This window comes from Balaenoptera physalus, assembly GCF_965194825.1.
Source record: "Balaenoptera physalus genome assembly, chromosome: 2".
NCBI lineage: Eukaryota > Metazoa > Chordata > Mammalia > Artiodactyla > Balaenopteridae > Balaenoptera > Balaenoptera physalus.
The window spans coordinates 85840169-85864443 of NC_138883.1; the positions used below are offsets into that span (position 1 = coordinate 85840169).

The 24275-nt window shown below is 39.6% G+C and overlaps 2 protein-coding genes across 15 annotated transcripts in view; one reads left to right on the plus strand and one right to left on the minus strand.

Moving 5' to 3' along the window:
* TMEM87A (transmembrane protein 87A) overlaps positions 1-10625 on the minus strand; it is a gene marked incomplete at its 5' end in the record, with an annotated part of 44333 nt that extends 33708 nt beyond the window's left edge. For 7 of the 9 annotated variants that reach the window (XR_014261426.1, XR_014261427.1, XM_082453102.1 and 4 more), the window contains 4 exons: positions 2318-2431; positions 6065-6150; positions 9087-9147; positions 10450-10593. Coding sequence is in view for 6 of the 9 variants with exons in the window: in XM_082453102.1 (XP_082309228.1) it covers positions 2318-2431; positions 6065-6150; positions 9087-9147; positions 10450-10593 (405 nt within the window). Of the gene's footprint in view, positions 1-2317; positions 2432-6064; positions 6151-9086; positions 9148-10449 lie in introns of those variants that run through there. The other 2 variants (XM_082453107.1, XM_082453104.1) reach the window with 2 other exon arrangements.
* GANC (glucosidase alpha, neutral C) overlaps positions 10574-24275 on the plus strand; it is an 80693-nt gene continuing 66991 nt past the window's right edge. Inside the window, exons 1-4 of one of the 6 annotated variants that reach the window (XM_082453079.1) lie at positions 10574-10639; positions 11355-11676; positions 16113-16175; positions 17699-17807. In XM_082453079.1, coding sequence (XP_082309205.1) covers positions 11648-11676; positions 16113-16175; positions 17699-17807 — 201 coding nt within the window. In that variant the 5' untranslated portion in view covers positions 10574-10639; positions 11355-11647. The other 5 variants (XM_082453083.1, XM_082453078.1, XM_082453082.1 and 2 more) reach the window with 5 other exon arrangements.

A 24275-nucleotide genomic window follows, 5' to 3' on the forward strand; every position in this document is an offset into this window, starting at 1 on the left:
TAATGCAGGGGACACGGGTTCGAGCCCTGGTCTGGGAAGATCCCACATGCTGCGGAGCAACTAGGCCCGTGAGCCACAGCTGCTGAGCCTGCGCATCTGGAGCTTGTGCTCCGCAACAAGAGAGGCCGTGATAATGAAAGGCCCGCACACCATGATGAAGAGTGGCCCCCGCTTGCCGCAACTAGAGAAAGCCCTCGCACGAAACGAAGACTCAACACAGCCAAAAATAAATAAAATAAATAAATAAATAAAGTAGCTATTAATTAAAAAAAAAAAATCTACAGAAACAGTTAAAGCAAAACATATTATAAAAGTAAACATAATAATATGGCATTAACAGACAAAATACTTCCAATTAACCACAAACAAGTGAATAAAACCTCGCTAGAAACTAAAAAATAGTATCAAACCAAACTGGCCACTCAATTTTTCTATAAGATTATAGATATTGTCATTCTTGACAAAACCTTAGACAGAAAACATACAAGTAGGATAAATGGATGTCACAGTTCCCTCAATTTCTACAGATGAGGAAAATGTGGCTCAAAGCTATAAAGCTTTAGATACAGAAATGGGATCTGAACCTAAGATTCCTAACTCTGAGGTCCACTGCTCCTTCCATCACAAGCACATGCCACGCCTGTAAAAAAAACCTCCACTAATTACCTTTCTTACCAGTTATCAGCAAAGGAGGCATTATCCTTCCTGAGTAATTAGGGCCTGTATTTCAACTGTACATTAGACTGGAAGAGGAAACCTTATGAAGAGGGGTTTATGCCAAAACCCTGGAAAGCTTATAGCAGATCTAAAAATAGTGAACCTTGGGCAACAATATACAACAGGTAACTTTCCACAATCAAATCCAAGAAAGGCCAACCAATCCTCCTAGCCTGGGGGATAAATTTGGAAAACCAACAGAAAACCCCCTACTCAACATCACATTGTGCCTAGCTTTCTTTTTCTACCATACTTCCACTATTTTAAAGCTATTTTCTTTTTATCCAAGGTCATAAAATCTACGGTATGACAAGAACACAACCCTTGTAGTTCAATTATCAATGACTTCATTTGCTCATCAATTAATAATTATTAAGTAAAGGACTTCTTATCAATAAACTTTACTTGTAGTAAGTAGACAGAAAACCTAACTTTCCATGAACTTGCCTCTTCAAGGAAAGGTGCTAAATAATCTGAAGCAGTATTTAAATGCAGTAAAGACAATGCAAAAGCTATAGCTAAAATAACTATTTTCAACACCTATAAAATACATAATTTTTCTATCAAAAAACTGGGGTCAGATTCTACTGCTAAGAAAAGAGAATTTTATAATATAAACCCCAATTATATGATTACATACATATAAGCATTAAAATACACAATACTGGGAATTCCTTGGCAGTCCAGTAGTTAGGACTTGGTGCTTTCACCACCGTGGCCCAGGTTCAATCCCTGGTCAAGGAACTAAGATCCCGCAAGCTGCAGAGCACGGCCAAAAAATAATAATAATAATACAAAATAAAATAAAATAAACAATATTATTCACCTCTTCCCCTTTATTCGAAAAAAGTTGTAAAGTTCAACCCTTTGATTTCAAGTCTATAGTAGGAAAATCTAAAAATGTTGATTCTGGGATATATCAATTAGATGAGATGACAAGAGGATTAAAAAATGAGGGTTTCAAAAGTCCATCAATGGATGAATGGATAAAGAAAATGTGGTATATACGTACAATGAAATATTATTCAGCCTTAAAAAAGAAATGAAATTCTGATGCATGCTATATGGATGAACCCTGAAAACATTTTATTACGTTAAAGAAGACAAAAAAATATTGTACGATTTTACTTCTTTGAGATATCAAGAACAGTCAGATTCACGGAGAAAGAAAGTAGAATAGTTGTTACCAGGGAAGTGGGAGTGGAAGTGGGGGTGGGTGTTTTTATTATTTAATCGTTATGAAGTAACCACTGCAGATGATGAAAAAGTTCTGGAGATGGCTAGTGCTGATAGTTGCACAACAAGGTGAATGTACTTAATGTAACCGAATGGCACACTTCAAAATGGTTAAAATGGTAAATTCTACGTTATATATATTTTACTATAATAAAAAAACCGGGGCTTTGTTTTTTACACACAAAGGAAAGCACAACCTCTCTTTGAGATGAATATTTAAGTGGCTGACTATGTACCTATCAGAACATGATTCTAACTTGCTTCTGTCAGAAGGAATTGAGGAGTGAGAAATGCATACCACCAAAAATACAGCCATCATATTATTCACCTCTTCTATTTCCCTCCAACTACTATCAAATATTACCTGTGTTTTAAAGAGTTCACTGCAGTTTTGGAACAATTTTGATGATGTTTGATATTTCCCAGACAAGCCTTTTTTTTCCTTAAGGTTTTCCAAGTATGTCTCCACTTCTTCTGCCTGGAAAAACAGAGAAAATACAAAGTATTTAACTTATGTAAGATATTTAAAAGAAAACAAATAGATTGCCTTTGGTACAAATATAGTTTTGGATTTGCTATTTTTTAAATTAACAACATCTTGGGCTTCCCTGGTGGCGCAGTGGTTAAGAATCCTCCTGCCAATGCAGGGGATGCGGGTTCGAGCCCTGGTCCGGGAAGATCCCACATGCCACGGAGCAACTAAGCCTGTGCACCACAACTACTGAGCTTGTGCTCCAGAGCCCGCGAGCCACAACTACTGAGCCCACGTGCCACAACTACTGAAGCCCTAGAGCCCATGCTCTGCAACAAGAGAAGCCATCGCAATGAGAAGCCTGCACACGGCAACAAAGAGTAGCCCCCGCACGCCGCACTAGAAAAAGCCCGCGCGCAGCAGCGAAGATCCAATGCAGCCAAAAATAAATAAATAAAAATAAATAAATTTACTAAATAAATAAATAAAATTAACAGCATCAGATAAAGACTATATATTAGTATTCAAGAATCTAACAGTATTGGACTCTAAAGTGCAGAATTCTAGTCTACGACTCATGAAGGATAGTCCTCTTAAAAATTCTAGGAAGACTGGGAAACTGTCAGAGTCCACAGGGTTTTGTTATAAGAAAATATATTTGCAAGAGTTCCTTGACTAAATTAACACCACCACCACCAACAACAAAAAACTTGTGCTTCTAAGCTAGATAAGCTAGAGCACAAAACTGTTGCAGCCATTTACAGCCCACTGTTAATACTATGAAAAAAAAATCATTTCTGTGGTTTCATCAGTTCTGTGATTTTTCTCCCATACCAATATCCCTAATCTCACCCTCTTTTTTTCGAAGCTCCAATTTCACACCTCCAACTATTTGGTTATCATTTCCATAACTCTGTCCTGTGGCAATTCAAAATAATTTTTACATTCTTAAGTTGTCCTGCCCATGAAGACTGAATCTGATAAGCTTGACCAGTTTTTATCACAAGTTTCAAGCATATGTAAATTTAGCTAGTGATCGATAAGGAGAAAAGGTCAATATTTCAAACCATATTCTGGAAATATTTCTCTCTAAATTCTTCAGTCCTCCTCATCACATCAATCTTACCCAATGTTATATAACAAAAGCAAAATACAATCAGCAACACTACAAAAAAGATAATGTAAAACCGTAATACTGGGCAGAAATTTAAAATGCTTAAGGTTTAAAAAAACCAACTGGATGGTGGACATTTTTTAAAGACTAGTCCTATTATTTTTTTAAAAGAAACCTCAAGAATAGTAGGGGAAATGTAAAAAAGAAAAGAAATGATGCAAACAGCGGGATGAAAACAGAATGGAAAAGGCCTGAAAAATCCATCTAGGAGCTATATATCTTCAATGCTCATATACAGTGTACTGTAACGATTCTGAAAGTGTGGCCCATGGATGCTTTCATGAGGTTTAAGAGGTCACAACTATTTTCATCTTCATCATCATCATCATCTATCTGCCTTGTACTGACAGTGCAAAAGTAATGATGCGAAAAATGGCAGCCCCCTATCACTGGTACCTAGCTGTACTAGTAGTCATTGTACTCTCACAGTCACAAACTTGCAGTTAAAAAAAAAAAGGCCAGTTTTATGTAAGAACGCCCATGATGAAACAGTAAAAATTATTAATGTCATTAAATCTGGACCTTTGAGCACATGCCTTTTAAAATATTCTATCAGACAAAAAAAGAAGTATGCAAAATACTATAAATGACTGTCTTAAGACAAAGCACTTTTCAACTATTTTAACTTGTAAGCTAAACTATCCACCGTTTTCATTTACTTGAAAGAATGACCAACAAACTACAGATATTCAGACTTGGGTATTTGGGAGATATTTTCCTGAAAATGGGCAAAGGGAGGCTGTCACGTCAAGGAAGGCAACTGACAGCATTTATTGTCAATAATAAAATTTAAGGGACTTCCCCGGTGGTTCAGTGGTAAAGAATCCACCTTCCAATGCAGGGGACTTGGGTTCGATCCCTGGTTGGGGAACTAAGATCCCACATGCCGTGGGGCAACTAAGCCCGCATGCCACAGCTAGAGAGCCCGCGCATCGCAAACTACAGAGCCCACGTGCTCTGGAACCTGCGTGCCAAAACTACAGAGCCCAGGCACCCTGAAGCCCGCCTGCTACAACTAGAGAAGAGAAAACCTGCACACCACAACTAGAGAGAAGGCCGCGCACTGCAACTAGAGAGAAGTTCTCGCACCGCAATGAAAGATCCTGCATGCCACAATGAAAATCCCGCATACTGCAACTAAGACCTGATGCAGCCAAAAATAAATAAATAAATAAATAAATAATAAAGTCTTCTTGGACCTTGAAAAAAATTTTTTTTATTAAAAAATAAGTAAATAAATAAAATTTGAGCTTTCAAGGAAAAACTGGAATTTTGGAAAACTTGCATGTTCCCTACCATGATTTATAGTTTCCAATACTTACAGAGTATCTGATGAGACTGAAAGGTCATATTAACAAATGTAATTTTGAATTAATCGTAAAATGAATTAATATTTGGAAGGTTTATATAATTCAGCCAACCAATATTTTCTAAGTGACCATGAAAGATGCTGCCAAATCAGACATGGGCAAAAGACCATTCAAAGTGCAAGACACACCAATTTATTTTAATATAACAGAGCACAGAAAAAGTTCACTGATATGGTTTCAGATTCCACACTGCAACTAACCTTTAAGAAACTCCACTTATGGCGTTTGGGTATAGAATCAAAGAACAATATCCACAATTACCTGAAAACACTATTAAAATACCATTCCCTTTTCCAACTACATATCTGTGTGAGGCCACATTTTGTGCATACACTTCAACCAAAATAACACATCACAATAGGCTGAGTGAAGGAAGTATAAGAATCCAGCTATCTGGGCTTCCCGGGTGGCGCAGTGGTTGAGAATCTGCCTGCCAATGCAGGGGACACGGGTTCGAGCCCTGGTCTGGGAAGATCCCACATGCCGCGGAGCGGCTGGGCCCGTGAGCCACAATTACTGAGCCTGCGCGTCTGGAGCCTGTGCTCCGCAACAAGAGAGGCCGCGATAGTGAGAGGCCCGCGCACCGCGATGAAGAGTGGCCCCCACTTGCCGCAACTAGAGGAAGCCCTCGCACAGAAACGAAGACCCAACACAGCCAAAAAATAAACAAATAAATAAATAATAATTTAAAAAAAAAAAAAAGACTTTAAAAAAAAAAAAAAAGAATCCAGCTATCTTCTATTACACTAGATATTAAACAAATAGATTTGCAAAACTACAAAATAACACCACTCTTCCCAGTTTCTTTGAAAAATCGTTATTTTTCACAAAGTAATAAATATTTCTGTATTTTTCTGTTTTAATTTCTAATACAGTAACCCACATGAATAAAGGCTTTTTTGGGGTCTGTAGTAAGTAAACACAGTCCTGAGACCAATAAGTTTGAGAACTGATAGTACAAATTTGTCTGCAAATTGGGAAGCATGATTCTAGTTCCAGCTCTTCTCCATAGCTACATGACACTCTTTCCTCTATCAGGTTGGGACCCGATGATATCTAAACTCTAAGAAAAGTCTGTAATTTTATGTTCCATACCTTGAAGTTGTAGATTTCATTGTAACAGTCAGCACTTTTCAGATACCAGGTTATATTCAAAGATACATCACAAGGTTCTCCATCAACTATAAAAGAAGAAATCTTTGTGAATAAAAGATAATTCCCGAACAAAGCATTTTTCCTAAACTATTACCCCACATCCCATTTCCTGCTAAACTAAGATACTCAAAGACCATTCTTTCTCCAAACAGAAGGTAATGAAGTAATAAATTTTACAAAAACTGGATATTCTTCAGTTAAAAGTAAGAATTGTTGCTCACAGAAATAAAAAGCAGTTAAGGATTTTTAACCTTTGAAACCGTGTATCTATTTTTATGCCTTAAAACCTTCATTTCTGGTTCTCTCTTGGGAAAAAATCTGGAAGTGATAAAGCAGCCGTAAGTTAAAATCAGTCTTCTATTATCATTTAAATATTTACTGAGCAAAGCACTTAAGTATACAAAGATACATGGCACTGTGTTAGGCCAAACAGGGGAACAGAAGGGAACAAATTATTGAAGACTCTTAAGAAAAGTCTTAAAAAAGATTCTAGTTGAAGAGTCAAGGAATAACAACATTAGGAATGTCACAAGGCAACAAAAATATTTCCACTGAGGGAAAACCTCATGGCTTAAACCTTGAGAGATATCAAAATTGGATAGAAAAGAACTATCAATAAAAAGCAAACGTGGCTGGGGAAGGCAGGAATAGAAAAAACAAAGATAAAAAGAGTATTATATTCTTTTTAAAACTCACCTTAAGAGAAGCCTCAAGGAACCTCATGAAATCATAGAAGCCTCACATAACTCATTCAACATATTTTGGAGCACAATATTCTAGTGAACTAAAGCATTAGTCTGAAGACTTGGGGGTGTAAACCTGACTATATGACTGTTAACTGTCTCACCTGGGGAAGTCAGTATTTCCTTTTATCTTTGATTCCAGCTGAGGAAGGGAAAATACACTAGAAATACATACTTTGTGCAAATGTGACAAAGATAAACACGACTGCATCTAAAAACCTACTTTTGGCTCTTAACAAAAGAAGCACACCTAAAATTACAAACTTTCCCTTTTCTTTGGTTTAAGTGGTTTTCTCAGACTAATTTTTAAGCGGCACACTTTTATAAAGCTCAACTTTTATAAGGCTTTTATAAGGCTAAAATACACAAAAATCTGATGTGCTGGATAGAATGTATGGAAATGCTGAAAAGGATACTGCAATCTTGTTATGAACTACTCAGAAGAACCAAACAGAAAAGGAATTAATTAAATAAAAGCCCTAACAGGAGATTTGCAGGGAAATATGCCTGCAAAAATACTACTATTTATGTTAAAAGACATAGAATTTTTTTTTTATGGCCACGCCGCGAGGCTTGCGGGATCTTAGTCCCCGGACCAGGGACTGAACCCTGGCCCTCTGCAGTGAAAGCTCGGAGTCCTAACCACTGTACCATCAGGGAATTCCCAAAACACACAGAACTTTAAATGAATGGCTTTAAGAGACAATGAAAATGGTCCTGCCACATTCCCCACCTTCCCTTGGCTGGCAGGTCTAGTCCCTAAGAATCTTAGATGAGCCAGGTGCAGGTGTAAGGGAGAAGTGGCTATCTCTAGAAGGGACTAGAGTTCCAGGCTTTGAGCAAATCTCACTTCTTTCTCCAAAACAGACATTTTTAATGTAGGTGAAAAATTGTAATTTTAGTCTTAAGAGAAAAGAAAAGAAAATGGCCCTGCCAATTTCATGGAAATCTACTGTATACCATACCCACAAAAGCATAAAATCAGAGACAAGGTAAGTATGAGAAAACACAGAAGTAACAAAGTGAAAGACAATGCAAATTTTAAGAAGCTTCAAACCCTCCAGCAACAATGAAACACAGACACTTCAAAATATGCAGCTTGAACAAAAACCACTAGAAAAACCATTAGAACAAAATACAGGTAAGAAGAAATTGTACATAATAAAAGGACAGAATAGCATACAGGCTGTCAGGCTATTTCAAAAGACAAAATACTGCTATCCCTAAAAGCTCTTCTTTTCTAGAAAGCCAACCTCACAAGAAATACCAGCGTGTCAGAGTAGATTTGATTTAAATCAAACTTAATTATTAGCCAAGAGATCATATTTTCATGGACACAGTATATTCTTCATAGAAATTCTACCTAACCCCTCCATCCCACCAGGCTATAATCTAAATAAGAGAAAGGGTCTTTTCTATCACTTCCTTGCTCTCTAAAACAGTGTCTGGCACATAGTAGGTGTTCAGTAACTACCTACTAAGTGATTAAAAGAATAAAATCATCCAACTATGACATACTTTGCATTTTCATAGAGAGAAATATGCATAGGAGCACACATGGACGATCTGGATTTTTATTCCTCATCTTGAAATGGAGCTGCCCATGATCATTCATTCTCTAAAAATAAAGCCAGTTTCAGAAATAAAAGGAAGCTTTTCTTTAATGCACAATGGGGTATTCTGGATTCAGATACAGTGGTTTTCCCACTGGACAGACTGGTTTTGTTCTACATATCCCTATTTCCTGGTAATTATCTTTGAGCTTCCTCTTCCAAAGATCCAAGTGGTAAAATACTCCTTCAGCAAACAAAAGCTTTACTGAACATATTTGTTCAGAGCCAATGGTCTGACAAACCTAGGTCATGTGTCCAGTAAACATCTAACAAGCACACAAAAACAAAATTGGCAGTTATCTCTATGACTCAGAACAGATTAAAACCCATGGAGGCGATCAACCAAAACAATGTGTCTAACTATATATTGTTAACACCAGAAAAACAAGAGAAGAAAATAATGTTCATAAAAGTTAAGTATTCTAAAGATTATTCTGTGAAAGTACCTTAGTTACACTACGTAGGTTTATACCTAGATAGTGCTGGACTATTAAATTTCAGAACTTATGCTGAGAGTAAATCATCAGAGGTAGAAAATAGGTAATTTGAAAGTTTAAAGATCACTCAAAAACTCGAATAAAAACTTCATGAAATGCAAAAACTCACATTTCAGGAAGATAGTGGTATTTTTGAAGAGGATCTTTCCAAAACTAAAATAATTTTTCCCCTGCAAAGATAAAGGAGAGATAATTAGCATCAGATCACTTTAATTCCCAAAGCAGAATATAACTGATATAAAAGCTAAAATTTATAAAATGTTGACGTTAGTTTTCTTAACACACTCACACAAAGAGGCATCAATATCCTTCCTTTTAGTAAAATTCAACCATATCCAAACTGCAGGATTTTGAAGCTTGGTGCAGAGACAAGTTTTTTCTTTTCTCCACAGGCCATGAAGCAAGGACTCCAGAAGGAAGGCTGCTAGAAATCCTAACCTAACTTAAATCTTTCTAGAAGGTACTCCTTAATCAGTTCATTTCCTTTACTCACTAATCACCGTCCAGAATAACCAATCATTTCTTCAAATAAACTATTCTATGAGCAGACAGCCATATTTATCTATTAACCATTTTACAGGTAACAAATAAATACCTAAAACTGAGAATCTGAAGATCGTCACCAAATGAACAAAAGCTGTAATTCTTACCATATCAAAAGCTCAAATAAGATTTGGGCATTACAACCAGTGAGCAGAGCAGAACAAAAAGGCCACCGTGGTTTTAATAAGACTAATGCTTTTCGGCATTTCCAGCCAGCATCTGATTTGTCGGCTCACAGGACTATAGCTCTTATTACTCAAACGAGGTTTCAAAAAGGTGGTAAAGGGAAGAAAGGGTCAACCAATCCAGTTAATTGTCCTTAAGAAAATCTAACTTATCGTAAGAAACTTTAGAATACTGTTTCTTCCGTTTTAAACATTCTCACGTTAGGATACATCGTTTTAAATGCCTAGGCTTCCTAATTACACGGCAGGGCTTAGAATAACCATTTCAAAGTCCAAACGAAATCAACCAACTTCGTAAGTAGAATTATCCAGTAACAAAAAAGTGCAGAGAAAAAATAAAAAAAGAAAGAAAGAAAGATGTCTATTTACATATTCCTCTCATCCAACCCGGGGTAACAAGATTCTGTGAAACTTCTGCTGAAAGAGAAACCACTCTCCACCTCTACATCAAGTTTACACGTTTCCAGTCAGGCAATGAAAGTTCTCCGCCTTTGCTGATAAGAAACCGCTCCACTGCCACTCTCCGCTCCTGAATTGACCCTGACATTCCTGCTAATCTACCCAAAGAAGTGTACGGCTTCCCGCTAAAGGGAGGTGAGTCCCGGTTAAGCAGCTACACAGACACTCCCGGCAATCCCACCCCTTTGGAACCGGGCTTTAGTGGAACCTTCATGGACCCCTTGGGCTGCCGTAGCCCCACCCCTTGCTCCTCCGGGCTCAGTTGCTCCTGAAGTGACCACTCACCGACGGTATCGGAATGTGCCACTTGGATCGGTCGGCAGCAGCGACGGGTGCCGGTCCTACACTGAAAAGCGACAATGGGGACGTCTGAGCCCCCAGGAGAAGAAGAATGACAGGCAGCACCTGAAGCCACGCAGCCGCCGCCATCTTCACAGCCGTGGAGTGCCTACCGAAAGCATTTCACCTTCTTCCGGTTCGTCCCGCCCTCTTCCGGCTCCGCTCTGGGGGCGGGATAATCCGGGTCCTCAAAACCTCTGGTGGCTTGTTTGTTTAGCGACTCAGCGGCCCCGCCCTCAGGCAGTGGCTGGCTTGGTGTGAGGCTTTGGACGTACTGCGCAGGCGTCTTCCTGCCGTAACCTTGGAGTGTTAGGATGATCGGCAAAAGATACCATCCGAGTCCGCTGGCTCTTCTCTCTCCCAGCCCTTAAAGGGTTTGGGGACCAGGGAAGAACCCCATGTGGCGTTTGGCTCTCTCCTCCTCCCGTTCGCCCTAGTCCCTCATCCTGAGTCAGACGCTGGGGCCAAAAGTCTGGGAAAGCCGTAAGTCTGGCTGCCTATTTAGCGTGTAGTAGTGAGTACTCGGTTTCCGGAGGTATTTAAGCAAAGACTGGAGTTTGGCGGTGGTGGAGTATAAGCCTTCCTAAACTGGATAATGCAGTAGACAAGCCCTTTTAAAAGACCCTTGTAGCCGTGAAGAGTATGATGTAGAGTTTGGTCGGAGAACATCAACCTCCAGCAACAACCCCGCCGTCACTTCCTACTCAAAACTAAAATACAGGAGAGAGTGGGTCAGTTTTCAGTATCTGTGGCGTGACAGCCACTGAGGTAGATCTGCAGAAGCTTCGCCCTAATCACGCAGGCCTTGATGGTACTTCCTGGTTCTCATGCTCTTGGTCTGCATCTTCTAGGGCTCTTTGAGTACACGCCTCCTCGGATGCAAAAACCTTTTCAGTTTTTAAAGAAGGCAGTTCCTCATCAGCTACTCAGAACCAAGAAAAATTTGCCAAATCTCTGTAGAAACGCTAATTTGGGCCTGGAAATCCCAGGAGCAAGTGTCAATTTGTCACTCCTTAAGGACATGAAAGTCCCAGAAACTTGATGGTGGTGAAGTGCTGGCGGTTATTTAGAAAGACTGACAATCTAAAAGATTGCCTGGGGCCTTGGCCTGAGATCTGGGAGCCTGTGAAGTGACTGGGAAGCCATGGACGCAGCTGAGAAAGAGGAAATCAGGTAAAGGCCCAGTGGTCCAGTAGGGGCTGACTCCAGGGCCCACGGAAGCAGGGGATAGATAGTATCTGAAAACAACATTCTGGCTTTGAAGACTTTATGTTATAAATTTTATTTATTTATTTATTTTTGGCTGCGTTGGGTCTTCATTGCTGCGTGCGGCTTTTCTCTAGTTGCGGCGAGCGGGCTTCTCATTGCGGTGGCTTCTCTTGTTGTGGAGCATGGCCCTAGCTGTGTGGGCTTAAGTAGTTGTGGCGCATGGGCTCGGTAGTTGTGGCTCGTGGGCTCTAGAGCACAGGCTCAATAGTTGTGGTGCACGAGCTTAGTTGCTCCACGGCATGTGGGATCTTCCCCAGACTAGGGCTCAAACCCGTGTCGCCTGCATTGGCAGATGGATTCTTAACCACTACACCACCAGGGAAGCCCTGTGATCAGAACTCTTAACACATGAATTTCAAACATGTTGCTTTCCAGGTTCAGCTAAGTACATCTCTTCCTATATCATTCCAGAGTTTATTCTTCAAAACTGGAAAGATCTTTGACATAAACCACAGCAGGATCTTTTTTGACCTACCTCCTAGAGTAACAGAAATAAAAAGAAAAATAAACAAATAGGACTTAATTAAACTTAAAAGCTTTTGCACAGCAAGGGAAACCATAAACAAGACAAAAAGATAACCCTCAGAATGGGAGAAAATATTTGCAAATGAAACAACAGACAAAGGATTAATCTGCAAAATGTACAAACAGCTCATGGAGCTCAATATCAAAAAAACAATCCAGGGGCTTCCCTGGTGGCGCAGTGGTTGAGAGTCTGCCTGCCAATGGAGGGGACATGGGTTCGAGCCCTGGTCTGGGAGGATCCCACATGCCGCGGAGCAACTAGGCCCGTGAGCCACAACTACTGAGCTTGTGCGTCTGGAGCCTGTGCCCCGCAACAAGAGAGGCCGCGACAGTGAAAGACCCATGCACCGCGATGAGGAGTGGCCCCCGCTTGCCGCAACTAGAGAAAGCCCTCACACAGAAACGAAGACCCAACACAGCCAAAAAAAAAAAAAAAAAAATCCAGTTAAAAAATGGGCAGAAGACCTAAATAGACATTTCACCAAGGAAGACATACAGATGGCCAAGAGGCACATGAAAAGATGCCCAACATCACTAATTATTAGAGAAATGCAAATCAAAACTACAATGAGGTATCACCTCACGCTGGTCAGAATGGCCATTATCAAAAAATCTAGAAAAAATCCTGGAAAGGGTGTGGTGAAAAGGGAACCCTCCTGCACTGTTGGTGGGAATGTAAATTGATACAACCACTATGGAAAACAGTATGGAGGTTCCTTAAAAAACTAAAAATAGAACTACCATATGACCCAGCAATCCCACTACTGGGCATATACTCTGAGAAAACCATAATTCAAAAAGATACATGTACCACAATGTTCATTGCAGCACTATTTACAATAGCCAGGACATGGAACCAACCTAAATGTCCATCGACAGATGAATGGATAAAGATGTGGGACATATATACAGTGGAATATTACTCAGCCATAAAAAGAAACAAAATTGAGTTATTTGTAGTGAGGTGGATGGACCTAGAGTCTGCCATACAGAGTGAAGTAAGTCAGAAAGAGAAAAACAAATACCGTATGCTAACACGTATATATGGAATCTAAAAAAAAAAAAAAAAATGGTACTGATGAACCTAGTTGCAGGGCAGGAATAAAGAGGTAGACATAGAACATGGACTTGAGGACATGGGGTGGGAGGGCAAAGCTGGGGCAAAGTGAGAGTAGCATCAACATATATACACTATTGAATGTAAAATAGTTGGCTGGTGGGAAGCAGCAGCATAGCACAGGGAGATTAGCTCAGTGCTTTGCGATGTCCTAGAGGGGTGAGATAGGGAGGAGGGGAGGGAAGCTCAAGAAGGAGGGGATATGGGGACATGTGTATGCATATGGCTGATTAGCTTTGTTGTGCAAAAGAAACTAACACAGTATTGTGAAGCAATTATACTCCAAAAAAGATCTATTAAAAAAAAAAACTGGAGACTACAAATTTCTCTAATTTTTGCACTCTTTTTAAAAAAAATTTTTTTTAATTTATTTTAAATTTTTGGCTGTGTTGGGGTCTTCATTGCTGCACATAGGCTTTCTCTAGTTGCGGTGAACGGGGGCTACTTTTCGTTGTGGTGCGCGGGCTTCTCATTGCAGTGGCTTCTCTTGTTGCGGAGCATGGGCTCTAGGCATGCGGGCTTCAGTAGTTGCAGCACTAGGGCTCAGTAGTTACGGCATGCTGGCCCTAGAGCGCGCAAGCTTCAGTAGTTGCGGCATGCGGGCTCCAGAGCACAGGCTCAGTAGTTGTGGTGCACAGGCTTTGTCGTTCTGTGGCATGTGGGATCTTCCTGGACCAGGGCTTGAACCCATTTCCCCTGCATTGGCAGGTGGATTCTTAACCACTGTGCCACCAGGGAAGTCCATAATCTTTGCACACTTAATTAAAAGAAACGGTGACAAAGACTGAGGCAATGAAGGATTTGATTACTTCCATGATAAACCATGGCCCAGTGTATTTGGGCTTGTTTTCAGAATATTTTGCAGTTGGTGTTCAGTCATAGCTTCCTACATAATCATGGACATGCTGACTATAGATATATTCATCGTGTCTCTACATGAAAGTCAGTGTGGTTTTTTTCTTCCTTACAGCCTATAGATGTTTTAATCAGTATATGTTAAATACATATACTGAAGTAGCAATGTACATACATCTTGATCATGTTCTCTTCCAGAAACAGCTTTTTTTGGAAACTTGGTTTTAAAAAACATTGGCCCCTACAGAAGACCTAAATAGACATTTCTCCAAAGATATACAGATTGCCAACAAACACATGAAAGAATGCTCAACATCATTAATCATTAGAGAAATGCAAATCAAAACTACAATGAGATATCATCTCACACCGGTCAGAATGGCCATCATCAAAAAATCTACAAACAACAAATGCTGGAGAGGGTGTGGAGAAAAGGGAACCCTCTTGCACTGTTGGTGGGAATGTAAATTGATACAGTCACTATGGAGAACAGTATGGAGGTTCCTTAAAAAACTAAAAATAGAACAACCATACGACCCAGCAATCCCACTACTGGGCATATACCCTGAGAAAACCATAATTCAAAAAGAGTCATGTACCAAAATGTTCATTGCAGCTCTATTTACAATATCCAGGACATGGAAGCAACCTAAGTGTCCATCAACAGATGAATGGATAAAGAAGATGTGGCACATATATACAATAGAATATTACTCAGCCATAAAAAGGAACTAAACTGAGTTATTTGTAGTGAGGTGGATGAACCTAGAGACTGTCATACAGAGTGAAGTAAGTCAGAAAGAGAAAAACAAATACCGTATGCTAACACATATATATAGAATCTAAAAAAAAAGAAAAGAAAGAAAAAAGAAAAAAAGTGGTCAGAAGAACCTAGGGGCAAGACGGGAATAAAGATGCAAACCTACTAGAGAATGGACTTGAGGATACGGGGAGAGGGAAGGGTAAGCTGGGACAAAGTGAGAGAGTGGCATGGACATATATACACTACCAAACGTAAAATAGATAGCTAGTGGGAAGCAGCCGCATAGCAGAGGGAGATCAGCTCGGTGCTTTGTGACCACCTAGAGGGGTGGGATAGGGAGGGTGGGAGGGAGGGAGATGCAAGAGGAAAGAGATATGGGGACATATGTATATGTATAACTGATTCACTTTGTTATAAAGCAGAAACTAACACACCATTGTAAAGCAATTATACTCTAATAAAGATGTTAAAAATAAATAAAAAATAAAAAACATTGGCCCCTAGATTGTCAGCATCATCTTAAAAAGCAAAGGATTTTCCTTCTCTGTCTGTTTCTATCCTTATTCTAGCACCTCGAACATACCTGTTATATCATTTGTCAGGTTGATTTGTGATGTTGGTTAGGCTCTCAAAGAAAGCTCGGACACATTACTTCTTATCTTCCTCAGAGCCCAACACTCAGCAAGAATGTTCTGAAAATATTTTGTTGAATAAATAGGTGGATGGGTTGTTTATGTTGGTTTGGTTTGGGGCTTTTTGTTTTTACTCCTTCAGATTTTATTGTTGTAGCCATAGCCTTCAGTCATTAATTTTAAAGAACCCTTTCTCATAAGTGACGGTGCTCTTTTTCTGTTGCTTTCTGAGCAATCCCAGAACTTCATGTTTTGTTGTTTACCATGGGCGGTTTACAAAAGGATGTTGTTCTGCAGCAAACACATTATTGTGTTATGTTATGGCCATGACACAATTTTGCATCACAGTGATTTATGTCCCATCATTTATATTATAGTTAGAGAAGGTACAAAATTTGGATTCACAAACCCTATGTAAAATAAGTTTCTTAAAATGTCTTTTTATTAGTGTTGAAGATGAAGCTGTGGATAAAAACATTTTCAAAGACTGCAGCAAGATTGCTTTCTACAGGTAAGAAGAGGAAGTATATGACCTAGGTAGAATAGTTCTGAAAATATTTCAAAATTGATGTTTATTAAATTTTTGAGAACTGATAGACTTTCTGAGGAAAGAGTCAATTAGGAAATTCAGTGATTAAAGAATTTATTGACAGCAGAAATTCACCTTTACTACTCTAGCTTAACTCCTGTATTATTTTATTATTAATGTTATTATTAATTATAATTAATTATATTATATACTTATACATTATAATTAACATTACTGTGTTAATAAACAGGTATTTTAAAAGTCAAAGTGTTTTTCAACTAATGTTAAAATTTTGACTCTTTGAAGAAATAATACTTTTACATGGTTCAAAAATCAAATAGTATAAAAAGATACACATTGAAAAATGTTAATCTCCTTCTTGTCCCCTTCCACCCCATTCCACATCTTTCCCTGTAAGTAACCAGATTTATTAATTTCTTATTTATCTTTCCAGTATTTCTTTTTGTGAATGCACACATTCTTATATCACCACCATTCTTACGCCAAGTAGCTTTCTATATACACTGTTGTATACCTCTTTTTTTCTGCTTCATAATTTATTCTGAAGAGCTCTGTATGAGTATATGGAAATTGTCCTCTTTTTCATAGCTGTATGGTATTCCATTGAGTAAATTATAATGTATTCAGTCTCTCTCCTATTACTAGACCCTTGGGTTGTTTTCAGTCTTGCTGTAACGTCACTGCCACAGTGAAAAGCTATACATATGTCATTTCCTACACATGCAGGTATATTTGTAGGATGAATTTCCAGGAGTGGGATTACTAGGTCAAAGAGTAAATGTATTTGAAATTTTAACTATTACCAGATATCCCTCCATAGAGATTGTGTCATTTTGCACTCCCATCACCACTATATGATTGCCTATTTCCCCAGAGCCTCACAAAATATTTCTTTAAAAATTTTTTTGAGTGTCTACCTTTATGTGGTCCTGAAACTGAAATCACCAAAAATTACATCATACAACTTTCTAATTTATACACACTACTCTAGAGAAAGAAAATCATATCATTTTAATTCTGAACAGGTACCTTAGAGGGAATTCTATAGTGAACTCCTGGTCACCTTGACAAACCACTGGATTATATTGGATTTCCACTAAAATTTATTAAGTTTCAATTAAAGTGTACATTTCATGGAAAGAGGGAGGGCCATCAACAAGCTAATACGTGTCATCTACGAAAACTGCCCCACCTTCTCAATAAAGGGGACAAAATACCATCCTTGAGTAGTGTTATGGTGAACAATTTTATTAGTACTCTTCTTATTATTTTATTAATTGCATTAGCACTCTGCTTATTAATTTCGTTAGCTCTCTAAATTATTGATACTCCTCTTAGTGCTTTATTGGAGTACTAATATACTGCCTGTGCCCAGTTCCCTTACTATCGAAGTGAATTTTAATGACTTCCACATGGTAATATAGTCTTTTGGAGGCTGAGAGTCACAAATCATTCTCAGGCGTCTGTATACTCCAAATCTGTAGGCGTCAGAAACAGCGGCTCTCCAAGCAGTCTACCTATCGGGCATTACTAGACTCAGTCACGGCAGGCAAAGAGAGCACCAGGTTCCAAATCATCAACGAAGCAGCTAAGGTGAGAAAAAGTATTTTCTACAGAGAATTATTTGTTTCTATATTTATTTGGGTTGAATGAAGTAAATTTCCACAAAGGCTAATTAAACTATGCTTCAAAAATAAACTTTGTGAGAGAAGTAATGCCATCTTTTTAATATCTACACAATGCTACTTTAAAAGTAATATGACTATCAACATACAGATTGCTTTGTATCAGATGCTTTCTTAGATGTTTTACGAATGTTATTTCCTTTTAATTAATCTTCAGAATACATCTAAGAGGTACATTGCATTGTCCGTAATTTTCAGGTAAGGAAATTGAAGTCTAAAATGCCACTTGCTCAAAGTCATAGCTAGTAACCAGAATTTTCACCTGTGACTGTAGACTCTGTCACGCACCCACGCTTTTTTTATCACTATTACACAACATACCCTCAAGCAAGGTACAGATTCAGTGAATGTCCAAACCTCAAAATGTCAGTGGGCAAGAGGAACAATGGTCTATGCAGTTGAATAAGTCACAAATGTTCCCTCCCCTAAGCTGCTTCACTAACAGATCACCATAGTTATTACATGCTGAAAGGATTAGAGCAGTATCCTAAGTGCTTTTTCTCATCTGTCAAGTTTTCACACTACTTCAGATGGGCCAGTCACAGAGGAAGTGCTGTGGGCCGGGCTAGGAAGTGTGGTTATGCACAAGTAGCTGATGCTTCCAACCTGACCCTCACTTCACATCCTCCCCTGTCTTCGAAAGGTGTCCTAAGCTTCTAAGGCCTCCCAAACCAATCTGGTTTAATTGGTAATTCGCTGAAGGACATAGGTAAAGACATGTAGTCTAGTCCCATAACAGCTTAGATAGTAATTCCATCCGCTCACTAACAAATACCAGTTCTGGGAAGCAGACTGAGAAGACATCCCCACTTTCACTGCAGCATTGTGAGAGATCTTGTGACTACCTTAGCGCTTGCCGTATAACATTACACTGAGGAATCTTCTTGGAGAAGACAGAGCAAACACTGTCCCACAACATCAGGGCGTTCTCTGTAACATTTGTAAGGCCTTTAACTTAGCCGGGAGGCTCAACTTTATTCCCAGGCAGGAGGAGCAATGGCACGGTGAGGAAGGCTACCTTCCATATGAAGTTTTAGAGATTTTAGTCACTTCAAAGGTGTAGAATCCTCTAACATAGCTTTCTTGCCTGAATTCAGAATAGGGGCTAGAATCATATCAACAGTTTGTGTTCTCTATCCCCGTCCCTTTTTCCCAACTTATGGTTACTTAAGGATGTAGTCGTGGTAGCAGCACACTTAGTTCTTTTCTCTTAACTACACTGAAGGGATGGTTAGCCTTTCTTCAAAACCTAGTGCTACTTCTTAATACCACTCATTTTTTTCTGGAGGAATTTCCCCCCTTGCTTGGCATCTGTGCAACCTTTGAGTTCACAGCTTATGGTACCCCGGAAGTCATAGGTCCTCAACTACTGATCCAGGTCTCCCAAACTTTACATCCTTTTGTAGCCAAGTTTGAAAGCTGTTCATGGGAAAACATGGGGCAGCATTAATTTCTTTCCTAGAGAGCCACCCGCCATTTGCATGTGGTCTAATAGCCCAATACCCAGCCAAACCCCTGTATTCAGGGTCAGCAAAAGCACTTGGCTCCAGGAAATGCAAGGAGTCCACCAGAGACCTTCCAGGAGTCGGTAGGCCTTTAATACCAGCAGTCAGATCCCTTCCTTTCTCATTTTTCCTGTCATTGGCTCTTTTTCCTTCTTGCCTCTGATGTGTCTAGCCCCAGAGAGTTGTAGCTGTCCCATGGTCAGGGCAGGAATCCCTTTCTGTCCTTGGGGAGGCTCAGTCTGTTGCACACCTGAACAATCCACTGTCGTGACGACACACGACACGTGCCGAGGCAGAGTAAATGAGGCACTCGGAATACCAGTGTGTGCCAACATGCAACTTCTCAATGCAGCTCCACACCAGTGAAGTTAGTGGTGGATCCTCTCACACTGCCTTTTACAAGACGATAGGTCAGTTTCTCTGTACACACCTCTCTTTGGATCCTGAAAATATGAGGGACAATGCTGTTTAGGTCAGGTGCCAGAACCAGAGCCCACTAGATAATGGATGCCTTCAAAGGAAAAGAAGCCGCAGTCCAGGAGGACCCATGAGAGCTCAGCGCAAGACAGCACATGGCTCAGAAGGGAGCTGAGGAGCCGGACAAGCAAGGGCAAGTGATCCAGGACGTCAGCAACGTGGCTCCCAAGACAGACTTTGAGGACCCCTTGGAACAGACACAATGTTCAGGTGTTGGAAATAACAGAGCTGCACAGGGAATCTGCATGCTCTGATGTCAGGCAAATGCATGCAATGTATGTTCTGGGAGGTCACCCTAAAATTCTGAACTGAACGTCATTTTAATGTCCTCCTTGTCCCTTGGAGTTGAGATGACTAATAGGGACTTAAGGCTTCGTGCCCTCTATCAGTTTGATAGGGACAACAAAGATCCAAACAGTAATTTCTAAAGTTGTCTGAACCTTGTATCCTGCTCACTGCACAGTCAAGGAGCCTCCATTAGAGGTTGTTTCTGGGATGAGATGGGTGTTTCATGGGAGATTTCACAGTAGGATCTGGTATGGATATGGTCTGGAGATTTTTAAAAAGCCACGTACATCCACTTATTCAGAATGATAGCTTTTTATTTCAGGTTCAGAGAGACAGAGCCCAAAGTCTAAGAGGATCATATTCAGCTCACAGCTGCAGTTCTCAGATTTCACTGATGAGGCAGATTCTCAAAAACCCAGCACTCTTAGTGCCTACCTGCCCTCACACCATTAAAACTCTTAAAGCAATAATTTTGTTGTCAGGCTTTGTTGTTAATTTTTGAAATCCTTCTTCCCAATTCCCTTCTCCCAACCTGCCACTTAATAAGCAACCAGGAAGCAGAACCAAGTTTCATTCACCGTTGTCTTAGTGAGCTCACACTGCTGTAACATAAGCTGGGTGTCTTAACAAACCTTTATTTCTCACAGTTCTGGAGTCTGGGAAGCCCAAGATCAAGGTCCCACTTCCTGCCCTGTAGACTGCCACCTCCTTAGTGTACAGTTGACCCTTGAACAACGCAGGGGTTAGCAGTGGAAAATCCAAGTATGACTTCACAGTCGGCCCTCAGTATACATGGTTCCACATCCACGATTCAACCAACCAAGGATTGTATGGTACTATAGTAAGTATTTATCGAAAAAAAATCCATGTATAAGTGGACCCATGCTGTTCAAATCTCTGTTCAAGGGTCAACTGTATATTCACATGATGGAGAGACAGCTAACTCTCTGGTCTCTTCCTGTAAAGGCAGTAATCCCATCATGACTCCACCCTCATGACCTCATCAAAACCTAAACACCTCCCAAGGCCCCATCTCCAAGTGCCATCACATTGAGGGTTAGGGCTTCAACGTTTGAATTGAAGGGTTGGAGAATGGGGAGGGTTTGGGGAGGGGGGACAATTCAGTCCATAGCAAACATGATGTTCCTGGGACACAGTAATGTTACAAAATAAACTGAAGTGTTGCCCTGTGTGTTGCCTCTAGGTCAGGACATCTAGGCTTTGAAAAAAAGCTGGTTGCAGGTTCAAATCCCTAAGTTTTCTCACATAGGGTCCTATTTCTTATGACAAAATAATCAGATATTTGATAAAGAAGCTTCCAGAAAAAAATCTTAAAGGAGTTATCAGTAAAGTGTTGACTGCTTTTTTAGACCTCTTTTTTTCTACTATTATCAATTTTTTACCTTCAGTCAAAATTTGACCTGGATTGAGAAAAAGAGAAGATCTAGTCTTGTGACACCAGAGCAGGGAAATTTATGCTATCTTCTGAGTGTACCTAAAAAGCACTGCTAGCAAGGCTACTTGGAACAGACCTACATCTTTGACCTACTTTATGTTGCTAATTTTTATGCTTTTTCATGACATGGATGAACTATTTGGCAAAATGTTTATTTTGCAGCCTGTTTGCAAGTTTTCACTGGTGACAACACTTCTGACAGCTTCTCCAAGGATGCAGGGATATCTCTGAGCACCTCCATGAAGTTATCCCTTGCGTCTTCATCTAAGCAATGGGGCTTTGCCCAACCAGCCACCTCCTCAACAGATGAGGAACAACTACCACTGGTTAATCAGGACTGTTTCTGCAGAAATGGCCAGGAACAGGCAGCTTATTGGGGAACTGGCCAAGCAATCAGAAGCATACCTGGACAGGCTAATTGTCCTTGGGGAACATGCTAATGCCCAGCGTGAACTTGCCAGCGTTCTCCATAGAGAATCAGTGCTTGCAATAAACCAACTGGCCACAACTATGGAAGGGGCAATAAGTGCCCTACAGCAATTTAATGAATCTTAGACCATTCTCTGAATCCTGGAAGGTCTTGACCAATAGCTGAGAGAGGTCCTTGCTCACTCCTCTAGGCCTTTTAGGTTAACTATTCCTTATAATATAGTAGAGAGACCTAGTTCCAGAGGACAAGCAAGATCTACCCATCACGGAGAAGTTGATGGGGTCATAATTTCCCTTATTAATACCCACCACCATTTAAATATGTGTTCGAGGGCTGTTCTGTTAACTCAGTCATAGTCTCTACTAGTTTTGGGTGAAATTAAAAAAAAAAAACTTTCAATGGAACTGTGATCATTCCACTGCTTGAATGTATAGACAAGGCTGTTTTTACCACCATGATTTTTATAACCTGTCTCATATTTTTGCCCTTGTGGCCAAAAAAACTAGACTTAGGGATGACGAACTACTGGGTTTTATTTTTATTCAGTATGGGAGAAATAAGATAGGAAAAGGGGATTTATGCTCTCCCAGATTATGAGAGGTGAGCCTCTGAATGAAAAACCAAGTAGAGACTTGTGGTACTAAAAATGAACCTCCAAAATGTATTCCTTTCTTTGAGGATTTATTTCATCTTCTCTGTGTAGGAGGACATTTACACATCTTAAATCTTTCTAGGGGAGCAAAACCCATGCTGTGTCACCTTATTTTAAATGTTTAATTTTATGTTTCTTCACTTATTTTACATAAATCCATCTTGCTGCAGTTTTTACTGCTATTCTCTAAATATTAACATTAAATAATTCTGAGTTTATGCAATCTAACTTCTGTAACAACGTATTTTTTATTGTCATTTTTAATCACTAATAGAGATTCAATAATTTATTTGTATATTATTTTAAAATAAATGTCCAAACAGGTCTCTAGAGAACAGAAATGTTTAGAAATTCTTAATGTTTTAGATAGAAGGATGTAACATTCATGTCCTGACTTTTTGACAGCCCAGTTTTGGTTGAAGAATTGGACAATAACTGGCAGTTAAGAAGCCCAGGGAAGTGGTTTATAAACTGTCACGCGCAGAGCCCTGAGGTTTCCGTAGAGGTGTCTCAGGACTCAGTGCAGGGAGGGGAGGGGGCTCAACCGTAGAGGCTCTGAGCCACTTCCTGCTGTCTTCCATCCAAGTAGCTTTACTTATTGGACTTCTGAGAGTCTGCTGCTGTTGATTTTTTAAGCCAGTAAAAACAGCATGAGCCAGATCATACAAGCAAATGTATACTAAGGTCTAAGGAAATTATGTGCTTGGAATATGAAGCTATGTTGATGATAATAAGAGATAAGAATGAATCTGGATATTGACTTTGCAAAGGGCTACCTATTGGCAAAATTGGTTTGCTTAATTAAGTTAAAATGAAAACAAAGTGGGGCTTTGACTCTGATTTGTATGTTTGCTTGCCTAGGCTTATTATAGGAAAAGCAGGGTTATTGCTACCTTCTCTCATATAATTAGGGTTCTTTACTAGGCTGCAGCCTCAAGAACAGAACATATCAGACCAGTCTTTGGTTTAAAAAAATAAAAATTTTTTAAGAAAGTTATTTTACTAATAATGGGAGGATCTCTGAGTATATAAACTAAATGCAATTTGTTAATCACATATAAGCAGACAACCTGTGTGCCCTCTGCTTATGATGTTCTTGCCCATTTTTGCCTACCCAAAGTCCTACTAATCCCTCAAGGCCCTGCTTAAGTCCCTCTTCCTCCAGAGAGATGTCCCAGAACCCCTCTTCTTACAGTCATCAATATTCCCCTTCCTTGTTCTCCCGCAGCACGTGTCCTTGTCCTGTCTCAGCATTTATCATAAAACGCTTTACAGTTACTATATAGGTGTTGCCTCTAAATTTCACTCTCCCTAAGAGTTTAGCCATCCTTTTCACAGCAATCAGCACTTCGCAATATTAGATGCCAAATAAATGTTAGTTGAATTAAATTTGAGAGAGTAGTGGAAATTTATGTCTAACTTGGGAGGGAATACATAATCTAACAGGATTTCAGCCTTATATTTGGATACATTTTCAAATCTTAGAATTCTGATGGCACACTTGAAGTAAATCAAATATACAAATGAATATTAAACATATAAGCAGTAATTACAGTATGATTGGGGGT